We start from the raw sequence: 16,328 nt of genomic DNA on the forward strand, positions 1-16,328 counted from the left end.
CTCTGCTCCCCGCCCCCCACACTCCATCAGAGTCAGCTGTAGGGTTTTGTTATCCTTCTACCTTTGTTTTGCTCATATTAAAAGAAGACAGGGGTGCCTCAGCGGCTTAGTTGGTTAAACCTCCTATTCTTGATTTCAGCTCAGGTCATGATCTCACAGTGCCTGAGATCAAGCCCCACATCGAGTTCTGTGCTAACAGCGTGGAGCCAGCTTGGGATTCTCTCTCCCTCTGTCTCCCTCTCTCAAAAATAAATAAACTTAAAAAAAAAAAAGAAGAAGGCAATGAAATTTGTTGTAGCCATATCTCTCTCAAGGGCAGAAAAACAACAGAGAAGCCAAGAGGGCTACAGGTTTTAAGATAAAGGAATTTATTTTTAAGTTTGTTTGTTTATTTGTTTGTTCAGAGAGTGCAAGCGCCTGACACAGGGCATGATCTGACAAACTGTGAGATCATGACCTGAGTCAAAATCAAGAGTTGGACACTTAACCGATTGAGCTACCCAGGCACCCCTCTATTTTTTTTTTAAGATTTTATTTTTAAGTAATCTCTACACCCAACATGGGACTTGAACTCACAACCCTCCGATCAAGAGTCACATGCTCCACCAACTGAGCTAGCCAGGCGCCCCAAGATAAAAGATCTCTTAAATCAGCCAGTTTCATTCATTTACTGTACCGTCCTAGCCCCTGTAGTCCATGGCCTCAAAAAAACAGAGTCTGGAAAATGACAGAAATGACATAAACAGAAGGGGTGTTACCCAAGGAAAATGTTGCCTGACCCTGGCTCCTTGGTGTTAAATGCTAGACATGGCGACACTCGAACACTGTGAGATGCAAATATTTGTTTGCTTATGGCTATTCATGGTTACAGGCAAGACACAGCCTGTTAGCTGAACAGACAGTTGGATTTTCAATCCGCCAAATGGCTCCATACACATTTGCTAATTGTTACCTCCATTGTGGACACAGGTGGCACCAATGGACGGATTGGTACAGAACTGATGGCTCACTCACAGTTGACCCTGCAGTAGCAGGGATGTACTTGGAGAAAGAACTGAGACAACTGTTTCAGACTCACAGCTTTGATGGGAGTAGAGGTGGAGTAGGGCCCACATTGTTGTCGACTGGATAGAGATTCGGGATTCTACCGGCAATGCTTTAAAAGGCCTCTAGGCACACTGGTGCACGATCAACTCATCGCGCGTGCTGAGCAAAGGATCTCCTGTGACTTCATGCTGTCCCTGCTATTCCCACATATTCATCTTAACCTGATTATACTGAGCATGGTGGTGGGGGAGGGAAGCAAGTACAGATCCCCCAGAAACAGCCTTGGAGCCAGGCAGGGAGGGAGGAGAGGGACACCGCGTGTTGACAGAAGGGCTTACCTCCGTCTCTGTGCTATAGCAGTGGTAGTAGCCCCCAAGAGCTTCTGCAAGGTTCTTTAGGACAGCCTGTAGGGAGGGAGACAGGGTCAGCTCTCCATAGGGCAACGCCAGTAGTCTGACAAGCCTTCTCCTTGACTGAGCCTCCCAACTGCCCAAAGGGAGAATTAGGTACAAGGAGAGTTGTGTTCTGGTCCGTAGTTTGGGAGGGGGTCCCTGTCCATGCACGGAGCCCCCAGAGCTGGCCCAGCTAGCTCCCTATGGCCAATCCAAGGGAAACATTGGAGAATCCCAGTACTTACAGGGGGCATCTGATCGTTGCATTTGTAGGTGATGATGTGGGTGATGAGGTCCCGTCCCACAGTGGACTGTTGGATGTAGTTGGACAGAATTTCAGAAGGCTGATCTGGGCTGGGGAGAAGACAGAAGAAAACGGGGTTCCCCAGGTCAAATCACTTTGAGGACCATCCAGAGAAAACGGGAACATCTACCAAATCGAACTGACCATATGTGTTTCAGGTCACCTGGGGAACGTGTGGGGAGGAGTGGACTGCAGGTCTGGCCTGCCCTGGCTGCCCCCTGCCCTGACACCTGTGGACAGATGGCCTGTGAACGAAATCCTTCTCTCAAGCGTGTGTGAAGAGTCATGCTTGACGGTCTTTCCTCTAACAATGGATTGGTTCTCCAGCCCCCTTGATGTGGTCTGTTACCCACATAGGAAAGGAGACCTACCAGCTGCCCATTATGATCACCAGAGAATTCAGTCCCTTCAGGGTGAAGATTTTCCTCAGGGCTTGTAGCAGATTGCTTCCCCCATCAGGCTGGAGCTTCTTCACCCAGAGCTTGAGTTCCTGGAGGCTGTGTAGACAACAGACACCTAAACACAGTACTCTTTCGGGGTGCCAGGCTCAGCACAAACACAAACTCATTTCAGACTAACAAAAATTCTTTTCTTTTTTTAAATTTTTTAAGTTTAGGGGTGCCTGGGTGGCTCAGTCGGTTAAGCATCTGACTTCAGCTCAGGTCATGATCTCACGGCTCGTGGGTTCAAGCCCCGCGTCGGGCTCTGTATTGACAGCTCAGGGCTTGGAGCCTGCTTCAGATTCCATGTCTCCTTCTCTCTCTGCCCCTCCCCTGCTAACGCTCTGTCTTTCTCTCTTTCAAAAATAAACAAAAAAAAATTAAAAATAAATAAAAATAAACTTTTAACATTTATTTATTTATTCATTTATTTATTTTTTGAAAGAGAGAGAGAGAGAGACAGAGCGAGCACACAAGCAGGGGAGGGGCAGAGAGAGGGGGAGAGAGAGACAGAATCCCAAGTGGGCTCTGCACCATCAGCGCAGAGTCTGATGTGCGGCTTGAACTCATAAACTGTGAGATCATGATCTGAGCCAAGATCAGGAGTCGGATGCTTAACCAACTGCGGCCTCCAAGTGCCCAGACTAATAATAATTCTTGAGGTGGATACCTTCGTTCCAATTTTATAGATGAGAAGACCCAGTTAGGACTTGCCCAAGGTGATACTGTAAGCAACTGGCAACACTGGGATATCAAGCCAGGCCTGACTCTAGAACCTGAGGTTCAAGCGACTCTGCCCATCAGGGGGTCTGGGCTAAGTTCCTTCTCGATCCTGCCACACAAACCCCACTCCAAGTGCAGAGTGAATGCCCTGACCCCAGGAGCACTCCAAAAGGAGGCACCGTGGCTGTGTGGCCGCATCTCACGTGGACTGGGATATACTCCGGCCCTAAGAGGGAAGAAGATGTGAAGCAGTGCTTTCTCCATTAAATACCTCACATGGTACCAGTGAGAGAGTTCTGCTCTTTCCATTTCTCTTTGACCAAAAAAGTAAAGAAAGAAAAATAAGAAAAACAAAAATAAAATAAAAAGCTTCAGCTCAGAGCTAGTAAGCCTGTCTTTCATTATGCTAAGTGTTGAGTCTCCCTTTTAAACAAAGGGAAAGAGGCGCCTGGGTGGCTCAGTCGGTTGAGCATCCAACTCTTGATTTTGGATCTCACAGTTCGTGAGTTCAAGTCCCTGCATCGGGTTAAGCACTGACAGTGTGGAGCCTGCTTGGGATTCCCTCTCTTTCTCTCTCTCTCTCAAAATAAATAAGTAAACAAAAAAAAAAATAAACAAAGGGAAAGCAAATCCTAGGCCTACTGCCTTCTCTGGCCGATAGGTTTCAAGTTAGAATTTAATATCATTGTTTTGTTTGCTTTCATTGTATTTATTGTTATGGCTGCATCCTAATTACGGCAAGCGATATGGGCTTCGTGATTATGGTACTGATAGTTTCCTTCAATATCCATGTAGAATTGATGTTTTAAAATAGTACACGTGGCAGAGATGTGACAAAAATCACCAGGGTCATCCAGCAATGACTGCAGTTGAGAAGCTCTTGCCTATGACCTCATGGTGACTTTCAGATCTAACATCCCATAGGTGGGGTCTAACTGGAGTGGGAACCACAGCAAAAAAACCACTCTCATTCACTGAGTGCCCTCATTTCATGTTCACGAGAGTTCAGTGAGGGATAGGTATCTCTGACCTCTCTCTGCTGAAGACAGTTGAAGGACTGGTCAAGGTCACCTGCTCTGGGCTTTGGCAGCCAATCCTGGCTCTGCCACTTTGGGCACGTGGCCTAACACGAGTCCCAGTTTTTTCATTGGCAAAATGGAGATAAGAATCCTATTCCAAGTGCTGGCCCTAAGTATTAAGTAAGATAGCTCATGCTAAGCGCTTAGCATCGCACCTAACATGTGGTAGGTGATCAAGGATTTTCTCTTCATGGAAAAGACATTTTTATTTACTGGCATAAGTAAGTAGAAATTCTTACACATCTTCCTTTTCCCCCCTCTATGCTCCCCTCCAAAACCCCAAACTAGAAGCTTCCAAATAAAGGACTAGTTAAATCATAGTACATTTACAGTGGTATACTAATGTAGCCATTAAAAAAGAGTAAGGTTGGGAGAGCCTGGATGGCTCAGTTGGTTAAGCGTGCGACTCCTGATTTCAGCTCAGGTCATGATCTCGTGGTCTGTGAGATCAAGCCCCACGTCTGGCTCCACGCTGTGAGTGCAGAGTCTGCTTGGGATTCTCTCTCTTCCTCTCTCTTTGCCCCTTCCCTGCTCGCACGTGTTCACACACTCTCATTATCTCTCTCAAAAATAAATAAAAAATAATAACATTAAATAAATAATGTTAAAAATAATAAGGTAGATCTGTGTGTACTGAGAGAGAATGCTATGCAAGATTAAGTGCAAAGTCAAAGTGCAAGACAGTGCAACGCACTCCTGTTTGAAGAAGCACACTGATGCGTGTATGTGTGGAAGTAGGTAGAGGAAACAGTTACTGGGAGGTGAGAGAGACTCTATTATTTATCCTTCATGCTGTTTGAATTTTTTTAATGTTTATTTTTGAGAGAGAGGGAGAGAGAGCGACCGCACAAGCAGGGGAGGGGCAGAGAGAGAGGGAGACAGCAAAACCTGAAGCAGGCTCTAGGCTCTGAGCTGTCAGTGCAGAGCCCGAAGCGGGGCATGAACCCACAAACTGAAATCATGACCTGAGCCGAAGTTGGACGTTCAACTGACTGAGCCACCCAGGCGCCTCCATGCTGTTTGAATTTTTAAAAATGAACACGTATTATCTTAAAAATAACAAAACTATCTTTGCTAGTTGGCTAGAGAAAAATGGCACCTTGTGGTTGTCTTGTCTTTTCATTTTGTAGATTGCTCACGACGCTGGCCACTTTTCCAAAGGTTACTGGTCCCTGCGTTTCCGCTCTGTGAGTTGACTCTTTGTACTCACTGACCTGTTGGGGTCTTGGGTTTGCACTGTGCTCATTCACGAAAGACACTACCACATAGAGAGGAAAATGAAGAAGCAAACATTCTGGCCAAGGTCGGGTGGATACTCACATGGAGGGGCTGACTTCCACGGGGTCTGGCCAGAGGGCGCTGGTGCTGGTGCCGAAGGACAGGACATACAGCTTCTCCTTGTGGCTCAGCTGCTCATCAATGAGGCTCTGGCAGACAAAGGGACATCATTGGCTCCTGGAGCCGTGGGCCACATGGAGCCTGGCTTCACTCCTCATGCCAGGGCTGGGCCCTCTCAGTTGGGGTGTGAGCCGTGCTGAGACAGGGTTGCTTAGTGGCCCCAAGCTGACATTTGCTTCCTGCCCACTGAGTCTCAAGGAAGTGTGGGATGAGTGCCCCTGGTGACCCATCCCAGCCTGTGTGCGTGGTGGAGCCAGGGCACCGGCCTCAGCCTACAGATTGGCACACCACCCTGGGAGGCTGTGTCCTGACTCACTCCCAGTGACTGCAGACTGACGTCATCTTCCGGAGCAGCTCCTCAGGGTGGCCACACACTTGGGTCGTGGACTATGGGGGGAGGGGATGTGAGCGTCTCAGCTACCCATCTCAGCATGCGCTATGGTTGGACCCTTAACTGTGGCACCCAGGGAGGAGGGGGACAGGGGTCGGGGGGGGGGGGGCAGTGGTTTCTTGCCAAAACATGGTGGCTATGCGATGGGCACAAGGCCAGCCTGTTTGACGCTCTCAAGCTGCTGCTGATGAATCCCCAACAGTAAGATAGCTTCTCCTCTTCTTCCTGGCTAGAGTTTCATCTGTATGCCACCAACATGACCCCTGCCATGGCTAAATTCGACCAGCCCGCCTGGGGAATCTTTAGAAACTCAGCCCCGAGGACGTGTCATGAAGGGGTCTGCACTATTTCCTGACATCCGTTGAGACCAGGAACGGGGAACAAGCGTGGACAACAAGTCCATGTTGAACCCTAAGAGTCCTCAAACTGACTATTGCCTCCAAAATTCTAGGGGTTCCCATAAAAAAATAGCCTCTCCACATTAGTTCACAGAGGCTACAGAGGTTTTATTTTCCATGCCAGACTTTGTACTGAGCACTTAACTTGAGTGAACTCCTTTCATCCCATGGCAACCCTGTCAGGTGGCCACTGTTATCATCGTATTTTACTGATGAGGTAACCTAGGCATAGGGAGATTAGGTAGCAGGGCCACAGCCTCCAAGTGGCAGATGTGGCTGGGACTTGAGCCCCAGTCATCTAACTCTGGAGTTCTTAGCTTCTTTGTTATGGACAATGCCAAAGAAAATGGGATAGCTCTTGGGTCCAGAAAAGACCAGGAGACAGAGGCTATGCTATGCTGGGGTCAGTCCAAGTGATTAGTCTTCCCGTCCTCTTTCCGGGGAACTCGGGGGCTCTTGTGGACAAGACTAGCTAGCAGGGACTGCTGTGGTAAGAATATTAGAAACTCACACTAGAACTGAAAAGGACCCTGTGGTTGGGTTTCACAGAAACCTTTGCAGTTGCTATAAGGGAATCCAAGGAGCAAGCTCACAAAGGGGAGGGGGTGATGGGGGTGGTTCCAGGTACTTCTCTGTGCCAGAGAGACTTACCAGGAGGTCATTTTGGAACTCCTCTTTTTGAGAGCCACTGCCAATGGCGGACACATCAACGATGATGCCAACTCTGGCTCCCTTGATGAGGCCAAATGCCTAAAACCAAAGAGGGCATGTGGAAATAACCAGCACAACTCTGTGCTTCTCTGAAGCCTCTTCCCGGGCATCTCTGCATGATGCAGACATTGGAACATACCCCCCGACCTCAAAAAGCAGCAGAAGGCAGGCCCATTTTACAGAGGAAAAAGCAAGACTTGATGTCCTGACTTTAGATCTGGGCAGTATCTGTTTTTATTTCTTTCTTTAAAAAAAAATTTTTTTTAAATGTTTATTTACTTTTGAGACAGACAGAGACAGAATGTGAGTGAGTTAGGAGCAGAGAGAGAGGGAGACACAGAATCTGAAGCAGGATCCAGGCTTCGAGCTGTGAGCACATAGCCCGATGCGGGGCTCGAACTCACGAGCTGTGAGATCATGACTTGAGCTGAAGTCGGCTGCTCAACCGCCAAGCCCCCCAGGCACCCCGTATCTGCTCTTATTTTGTGGCAGCCTCCTCTTCACAAGGGTTTTTTCCCTCACGTCCACTCTTATAAAGTAACACATGTCCGTTAAAGACAATTTGGAGACCAGAGGAAAGCATCCTTTGTAAGATACAAAGTCGGATATCTAATTCCATCAGCTGATTTTGTTCCATTTCTCTAGATCCTTATTTATTTTTCACCCACTCTACCAATCAAAGGTAGATGTGTCTAGCTCACGGCTGCCATGGTATTTCTGGGAGTTTCTAATTCTGTTTCTAGCGGTTCTCACATTCTATATGCCAACGAGGTTTGACTCTGCCCGGGACTTCATCCTGTTACGGCTGCATCATGAACCGGGATTTTCATTCATGCAAAACGGCTAGTTCTCTAGGGGCAGTGGGTTCCATTTGATGCTTTTGGCCTGAAATCTCACTTTCCTGCATGCCCAATTTTCCTGCTTGATTAACTTCTCTCAGAGAGGTGTGTTTTATATCTCTCACAGCCCAACATTTCCTTTACTACACTCCCTCAGCAAGTGATTTTTGCCTCCGATTTCACTGAGAAATGAAAAATGAACCAGAGTTTTGTTTTGTTTGTGTTTTAAGTTATTTTTTATATTATTTATTGTTTTAAGTAATCTCCACACCCAATGTGAGGCTTGAACTCCTGACCCTGAGATCAAGTGTCACATGCTTCACTGACTGAGCCAGCCAGGCACCCCTGTTTTATTTTTTAATCTTTCCTTGCCTGCCTGCCCACCTTTGCCTACACACTTAGGCTTTTCCCCTGTTACAATGTATCTATGGCAACTACCAAAGCTCCAAGGCCAACCCTGTGGCTTCCATTACTGGCTCTTCTTTGGTCAAATAGGGACTTTGCTACCGTAACCATCCCTTCTCCTGGACTTCCTGTTCCATCACCACACCATTTCCATCGCTACACAAATAGGCTGTCCTGTTGCCCATCTGAAAGAGGAAATAAACCTTCCAGGACCCCACCTCTCCCTCCTGCTACCCCACCTCATTTCTCTGCTTCCTATTTTAGAGTTGCTTCCTGACCCCCCATTTCTCTGCCACCCCCTCAGTTTAGGCTCTCACCTCCTCACTCCCCTAAAGCCACCCATGACAAGGTGATCAGTGAGCTCACTCTTACCAGACCCAATGGGCAAATGTAAGTTCTCAACTTTCTCCAGTTCTGAGGGGCACAGGACACCATTTGGCTGTGTCAAGAACATGACAAGTGAAGCACTTAATGAATACACTTGTCTTTCAGGACATCACATTTTCCTGTTTCTTCTTCCACTTGCTGGCCAGTCCTTCTTACTCTCCACCCTCTCCTCCCAAAGTCTAAATTAGGGGACTGTCCTGGGAACTTGTTAGATGTAAAATCTCAAGTCCCACCCTAGATTTGCCTAATTAGAGTCTGCATTTTAACAAAATCCACACACCCCCGCCCCCACCACCACCAAAAGGGATTTGGCTGCCATAAATTTGAGAAGCACAGGGTTAGGGGTCCATCATCCTTTAGCCTCCTTACCTACACCAGGGTTTGTCAAACCCCAAACTAGTGACATTTTTTAAAAAAATGTTTATTTATTTATTTTGAAAGAGAGAGAGACAAAGATCAAGGGGGAAGGGGCAGAGAGAGAGAGAGAGAGAGGGGGAGTCAGAGAATCCCAAGCAGGCCCCGGGCTGTCAGCACAGAGCCCAATGTGGGGCTTGAACCCACCAACTGTGAGATCATGACCTGAGCAGAAATCAAGAGTTGGACGCTTAACCAGATGAGCCACCGAGGCACCTCCTGAACTGTTAACATTTTGAGCTGGACAGTCGTCTGTTGTGGGGAGCTGACCAGACCATTGTAGGGTGTTTAGCACCTTCCCTGGCAAGCTGCCCTCCCAGTCTTGACAATGCAACATTTCTCCAGACAACGCCAAATGTCCCCTGGGGTGAAGGTGGAGGGAAAAAATCACCCCCGCTCCCAGTAAGAACCACAGTTCTGCACTCAGCCGCTAAGTGATCTCCCGTGTCTCAGGGATTTGAATACCATTGGTACACTGATGATAATCCAGTGCCCATCTGCAGGCAGAGCTCTTGTAGTTCCAAACTTCTGCATCCGACTGCCTGCTCGCGTCTCTGCCTGGGTGTCCAGTAAGCCTCTCAGACTCCATGTGGGAAAACCAAGACCTCTTGATTTTCCTCCTCACACCTGGTCCTCTCGTGAACGGCCTTCGACACGCACCCCGCTGGCCCCAAGCCCATGCGATCCACCAGCCCTGCCGGCTCTACCTTCAGGCCACGCCCTGAGTCCAACCATTTCTCGTTCCATCCACCTGAGCGCTTGAGCCTAAGACACCACCACTCTGACCTGACCTTTGTTCTCTATGGTCAGTTTATGAAGCAGGCACAATGGCTTTTTTGAAACTTAAGTCAGATCATGTCACTCCCCTGCTTAAAACCCTCACCTGTAGAATAAAATCTGAACTCTGCAAGGACATTCCTGATTTGAGCCTCCTCTCCTCCCCTTCTCCTCCCTGTTGTTCACTCTGTGCTTACTGCCCTGACCTGCTTGCTGCTTCTAGAACATGCTAAGCTTGTTCTTGTCTTAGAGCCTGGGCATTTGCTGTTTCCTCTGCCTGGAACATTCTTGCCTAGATGTCTACATGGGAATGCCCTTATTTCCTTCAGGTCAGTTGCCTGTTCAAAGGCCTCCTCTTTGACCCTTCTATTTCAATAGTCCCCCTTTGGGGCCCCTGGGTTGCTCAGTCGGTTAAATGTCTGAGTTCAGCTCAGGTCATGATCTCACAGCTTGTGAATTCAAGCCCCGTGTTAGGCTGTATGCTGGCAAGGAGGAGGCTGCTTTGGATTTTCTGTCTCCCTCTCTCTGTCCCTCTCCTCCTCCCCTCCTCTCAAAAAATAAATAAATAAACATTTAAAAGAAAAACAGCCCTCCTTCTATCCTACTCTCGATTCCCTTACCCTGCTTGCTTTTCTTTAAGCACTATCACTAACTTGACCTTGCATATGATTTGCTAAATTATTCATTGTCCTCTCGCACTGGACTATAATCTCCACGAAGGTGGGACCTTCACATTGGTCATGTTTCTAATTCTTAATCCTGGACCAGTGCCTGATATGTAGTAGTCTTCCAATCAATATTTGCTGAATTCAGGACCCAAATGAGGTCTGAGGCCTCCCAGGACATTACCGATCCTCAGGGGCCGAAAGAAGCTCAAATCAAGGGCCAGTTTTATTCCTTTTAAAATTTGAGGAACTGCCCTTAGAGCATTTGTTATTGAAAACATTCATCCTCTTACACTTAGCCATTGGAATTCTAGACGTTTTTCCAATAGAAATAACTGGAAAAGTACATAAGAGGGGACTGGAGCCTGGTGATGCTAGATATTCCCATTTTTCAAGCGAGGGCTAAAAAACAGACATAAACATGAAACATCAGGATTTTCAATCCTGGCAACTAACTCGGGAAATATTTAAACTGTGTGGGCCAAGAAAAGCATGGCTGTGGGCCAGATTTGCCAGCATGCCACTAGTTTATAAGCCATAATATCCTCCATAAATATGGAAACAGACACCCAGAGGAGTGAGGCCACTTGCCTATGGCCTTGCTGACAGTAGTTGGGAAGTGGGCCCAGTGATGGCCTGTCCGGCACCCCAGGCTGCCTCAGCACCCAGAGGACCCACGAGTTGGTTTATGGGTGATCGCTTCCCTGGGATCCAATTGGGGCTTGTTTCATGGTTCCTCTGTAGCTCCAACAGAAGCAGGGCCACCTGGGTGGCTTGGTCAGTTGAGCGTCCAACTTCGGCTCAGGTCATGATCTCACGGTTCGTGAGTTTGAGCCTGATGCTCGCTGCTGTCAGCACAGATGCCACTTCGGATCCTCTCTCTCTCTCTCTCTCTCTCTCTGCCCCTCCCCTGCTCACTCTTTTTATCTCAAAAATGAACGGGGCACCTGGGTGGCTCAGTTGGTTAAGTGTCCGACTTTGGCTCAGGTCATGATCTCGTGGTTTGCGAGTTCGAGCCCCACATCTGACTCCAGGCTGTCAACATAGAGCCCGCTTCAGATCCTCTGTCTCCCTCTCTTTCTGCCCCTCCCCTACGTTCGCTCTCTCCAAAATAAAATGTAAAAAAAAAATTTTTTTAATGAATAAACATAAAAATAAATAAAGAAAGAAAAGGGTTGAGCAAAGAAAGGCCCAGCAATCCCTGCCTCCTTTGTCAAAAGTGCCAGGACAGGTGTAATACAGGTGGGTAAGTACGCAGAACATTCCCTGAACGGATGTTTTTGGAGTGTGTGAAGATTTCATCCCTCTGGGTTTTTCCTGCCTGTGTTATCATGTGCAACCAGAGGGGGCATGCCACAGCTGGAGTCGTACATCCACTGACCAGTCTAAGGGAGTGAAGAAGGTTCTGGATCCGAGACACAGATGACACCGGGGAATCAGCTGTGACAGGCAGCCTCAGCACTATGTTGTCACCTACTGGTCTTGTGTAGGGGTGGGGGTTGGGAGCAGGGAACATGAATTTCAGCATCTGCCTGTCCCAGGGTTAAAGCAAGAACTGAGGATTACCTAAGGTGAAGCAAATGGTGAGCCAGTAATGTATCAGCTGGAGGAAAATAGGCGGACACAAATAAGAAAGCAAAACAAAGGTTAATTTGCCCAGGATCACTTTTCAACCCTTTGGATCTGAGGAAAGCATTTATTCAAACTTCTCAGAGAAGTTATGTCCAGATGATCAGCCTTAGTCATGACTTTCACTGTGGGTCTGAGATTAAATGGCTTAGGGGAACATCTGTTGTTTTCACCTGCCCAGGATCCATTTTCTGTTCTGGTAACAGCACCCTGGGTTTCCACGTGCAACCATCTATCCCCCTTTCTCAGTCTATGGGATTTGGGGGTATGTACCCAGTCTCCCTGCACGTCCCCCACCCCCTAGTTCCAGATCTACCTGTTAGTATATCTCACTCCTTGGCTATGGTGATCTAAACTGGCTATGGTCTAAATTGGCCCGAAGAGAGTCAATTCCAGGACTTGGGAGGGCACAGTGGGAAAGGAAGGTGAGGACCCTTGCAGAGTGTCACTTCAGCTGGTGTCATGTAAGCCTAGAGCTGCTGGTGACCACTTTTCCAAGCTGGGGAGAGCCTTCCTAAGAATAAAACCCAGAGGAAAGCAGAGCTCAGTGACAAAGAGATGACATCATCTGAGCCCATGGATACAGCTGTGTTTGGGTTTTTCATTGATGTAGGCCGAGAAATTCCTTTTTTTAGTTTAAGCCCGTTTAAGTTGGAGGTGTATCATTTGCAGCTGAAAGGACTGTGACAAATACAGACGGACCTAGGAAAAAGGGGGAGGAGAATGAAATCTTTGTCTCTTACCTTCCTGCTGCTTTCTGTGAGCCACTGGATTCTCTGTTGATAGAGTTCAATAGCTCTGCCAAAACACCAGAAAGACTCATCACCCAAGGTCACCTTCATCAGTGCGCAACAGCCACTTAACATGCATGGGAAGAAGGTGTGGATGGGATTTTGGGGTAATGTCTTGCTTGCTCTTCTCAAATCTGTGTCTCCTCAGGTGGGACTTCCCAGTCACCTGGAGAGGATCATAAATGCCCAACGGGGGCATTTCAGCAGCGTGTTCTCAGTGGACTGATTAAGAGAAAAAGACTTAGTTTCCAAAAGGTAGCTGGGGGAACTTCTTGAACGTGCCTTATTGCAAACCATTCCAATGGCTGGATGGAGACAGCATGTAACAGGTGCTCCAGTTAAGGACTCATCACTTGAATGTAACTGTTGCCCTCATTGAGAACAGGTGGGATTTGGGAGCCTACTGAAGGGCAAGCAAGACCTTTGATATGAAATCATGGGGCAGTGGGTGGCGGGGAGAGTTTTAAGGTACAAATAGAGCTGGGAGCATGAACTTCATAATGGGACAGGCTGGTCCTTGAGATTCAGCTCTGCCGTTTACTAGCTGTGTGACCTTCAACAGGTGTGGTAACCTCTCTGAACCTAAGCTTCATCATCTCCAACAAGAAGATAATACCAGGACTCTACCCAAGTCAACTTGCCAGAAGTCAACTTGCTGAAAATCCAATTGATTCCCTGAAAATCTATTTGAATTAACCGAAGAGGCTTGAACATTCCTTAACATGCTCGATTCACAATTAAAACCAATCAGCCAAGGGGTGCCTGTGTGGTTCAGTCGGTGAAGCCTCCGACTTCAGCTCAGGTCATGATCTCAAGATTCTCATGGTTCGTGTGTTTTGGGCCCCGCATTGGGCTCTGTGTGGATGCTCAGAGCCTGCTTCGGATTCTCTGGCTCCCTCTCTCCACCCCTCCCCCACTCATACTCCCTCTCTCGCAAATAAATAAACATAAAGAAAATCAGCCAAAATATTGCAGAATTCTTTAAAAACCTGTTTAAACTTTCATATCCAATATACATTGTTATAAAAGTTAAAATGTTTTGATAAATCTGGAAAATTGGTCAGTTAGCAACTGAATTTTGGATAATTGACTTGAGAGTGACACTATATTCCCAGTTGTTGTGAGGTTTAAATAAGATAATACACGTAGCCCTCAGCAGAATTCCTGACACGTTAATAAATGATGGGTATTTATTATTATTATAGCCTTTTAGGAAACCTTATGCAAACAGTAATCATGGATCATAGATTGCTATAGCAGGGATGGAATGTATACATGTACTATGAAAATCTGGTTTTGACATGCAATTTGCAAAAGTATAAACTCAGTCTGTCATTGAAAAAGTGGTCACTCTTACCTATTTCATATCAAATGAAGGTGTAAGGTTTTATGTACTCACCTAAAGGGCCCATGGATTTTATGTTATTTTTAAATGTTTATTTATTTATTTTGAGAGAGGGAGAGAAAAAGCATGCATACTGCATTTCTTTGATTACTAGAAAGAGTGAACATTAAAATATATATACTTTTAGGGGCACCTGAGTGGCTCAGTCGGTTAAGCGTCTGACTTTGGCTCAGGTCATGATCTCATAGCTCGTGAGTTCGAGCCCCTTGTCTGGCTCTGTGCTGACAGCTGGGAGCCTGGAGCCTGCTTCAGATTTTGTGTCTCCCTCTCTCTCTCTGGCCCTCCCCCACTTGTGTGCTCTCTCTCTCTCTCTCTCAAAAATAAATAAACATTAAAAAAAATTTTTTTTATTATAAAAATAAAAGTATATACTTTCAGTGTTTTGTATGCCATCTTCTATGAATTGTTTATTCATCTTCTTTGTCCATTTTTCAATTTTGGTGTTTCGTTTCATATTGATTAGTTAGGCCTCATTATATAGAATATTACCTTTTCTTGTGTATTTTACAAAGGCTATTGTATACCTTTAAAATATAATCCTGGTCTTTTTATTAATAGAGTCTGACTTTGCATATATAGACAGAAAAGTCTTCTATTTCTAAGACCACACAGTCAACTTGAATATTTTCCTTTTTTTTTTTTTTTTTTACTTCAGTGATTTTAATTTTTATATTCATTTGCCATCTTATTTTGGTGCATCAATTCATTTCTTCTTTTCTAAATGATAAGTTGACTATCCAAAACAGTTTACTAAATAATCCATTCTTTCCACTGATTTCCACCCCCCCCCTTTTTTTTTTCATCTATTTATTTTGAGGGAGAGAGTGTAAGCCGGGGAGGGGCAGGAAGAGGGAGAGAGAATCCCAAGCAAGCTCCACACTCAGCACAGAGCCTGATGTGGGGCTCCATTTCATGAACTGTGAGATCATAACCTGTGCTGATACCAAGAGTTGGACACCCAACCAACTGAACCATCCATGTGTCCAAAGGGCTCATGGGTTTTAAAAAGCTGAGAAAAATTGGTATGGTCCAATCTCTTCATTTGAGGAAAGAGGGAATCAGGGCCGGAAGTGGGAGAGGCCCGGTCAAGAACCCAGAGATTGTTGTCTGAGCAAAGTTACTTTCAGGCTGCTGAAATGAGGAAATTCTTGAGCTCTGAGGTTTTTGAGAAGATACTGAAAAACATACTTACCCAGAAAGCTTTGATTCAAATTGGTGGATCATCTGGGTGGAGAAGTGCACTTTCCTCATGACATCGCTGCCCTCCTCCCTGAAGAAGCAAAGTCTCATGAAGGGGTCTCTCCGGCCCGGGGGCGGGGTGTGTCATTACCGGCTTGGGGGTGAAGGGAGTGGAGCCAGACTTACAGTACTGTGGTGCCCTGGCTAATCAGGTCAGCCAAGGTGAGCCTCTCAAACTGTAAACTGTGCGTGGAAAGCCAGTCTTCTGGGTCCTCCCAAGCTGAAGGTTGGGTCTCGTCTCCCTGTAGCCTCTGTGAGACAGAGCCAGAGTCAAACAGAAAACTGGGGAGAGAGAGGGCAAGGCTGAGGACGCCCTAGGTTCCCTCCACACGGATGCCCAAGGGTTGCCAACTCTGAACGCAGTCTGTTCGAGAACTCACCTTGCCGAGGGAACTGAGGAATGAGGAGGCCTGTGTCCTAAGCCAGTTGCTCTGGGAATCCCCATTCTCATCCGTCACCTCATCCCCACTATGTGGGGACAATTCAAGGGTCACTCACCACATGCTGCCTCAAGAGAGACTGAATATACAGACAGATGGTGGCTAGACCATATATAACAATACAACTCCGACCCACGACCTCTGTAGCCACCAGTCCACGAAGCCAAACCACAATTGTAGCCACTGGTCCAGAAGGGTCAGGACTTGGTCAATGACTGCCAGCTTTCCTATTTTTTATCTCACATCCAGCTCAGCACCCACCAGAGAAGGCCGAATATGCCCTCAAAACCAATCCTATGAGATGCCTGCCTCCAGATTCCTTAAGCGAACACCTTCCTTCAGGGCGCATGTGAAGCTTTCCCCTTTTTCACCATAAAGCTTTCCAGCTCCCTGCCTTTGAGTCTCTGCCAAACACAAGTGAAGGTGGCTGACTCCCTTGCTAGAGCAGCTCTAA

The 16,328-nt window shown here is 46.9% G+C and overlaps 1 protein-coding gene across 6 annotated transcripts in view; it reads right to left on the minus strand.

The window, feature by feature from the left end:
* Nucleotides 1–16,328, minus strand: part of VWA3A (von Willebrand factor A domain containing 3A) — a 61,622-nt gene that overhangs the window by 34,682 nt on the left and 10,612 nt on the right. For all 6 annotated transcript variants that reach the window (XM_078440461.2, XM_078440460.2, XM_078440459.2 and 3 more), the window contains 8 exons: nucleotides 15,561–15,685; nucleotides 15,388–15,465; nucleotides 12,743–12,797; nucleotides 6,824–6,922; nucleotides 5,306–5,412; nucleotides 2,115–2,240; nucleotides 1,685–1,793; nucleotides 1,386–1,451 (listed from right to left, as the gene is read on the minus strand). In XM_078440461.2, the coding sequence (XP_078296587.1) occupies nucleotides 1,386–1,451; nucleotides 1,685–1,793; nucleotides 2,115–2,240; nucleotides 5,306–5,412; nucleotides 6,824–6,922; nucleotides 12,743–12,797; nucleotides 15,388–15,465; nucleotides 15,561–15,685 (765 nt within the window). The remainder of the gene's footprint in view (nucleotides 1–1,385; nucleotides 1,452–1,684; nucleotides 1,794–2,114; nucleotides 2,241–5,305; nucleotides 5,413–6,823; nucleotides 6,923–12,742; nucleotides 12,798–15,387; nucleotides 15,466–15,560; nucleotides 15,686–16,328) is intronic.

The sequence above is a fragment of the Panthera onca genome, chromosome E3, assembly GCF_046562875.1.
Source record: "Panthera onca isolate mPanOnc1 chromosome E3, mPanOnc1 haplotype 2, whole genome shotgun sequence".
Lineage (NCBI taxonomy): Eukaryota > Metazoa > Chordata > Mammalia > Carnivora > Felidae > Panthera > Panthera onca.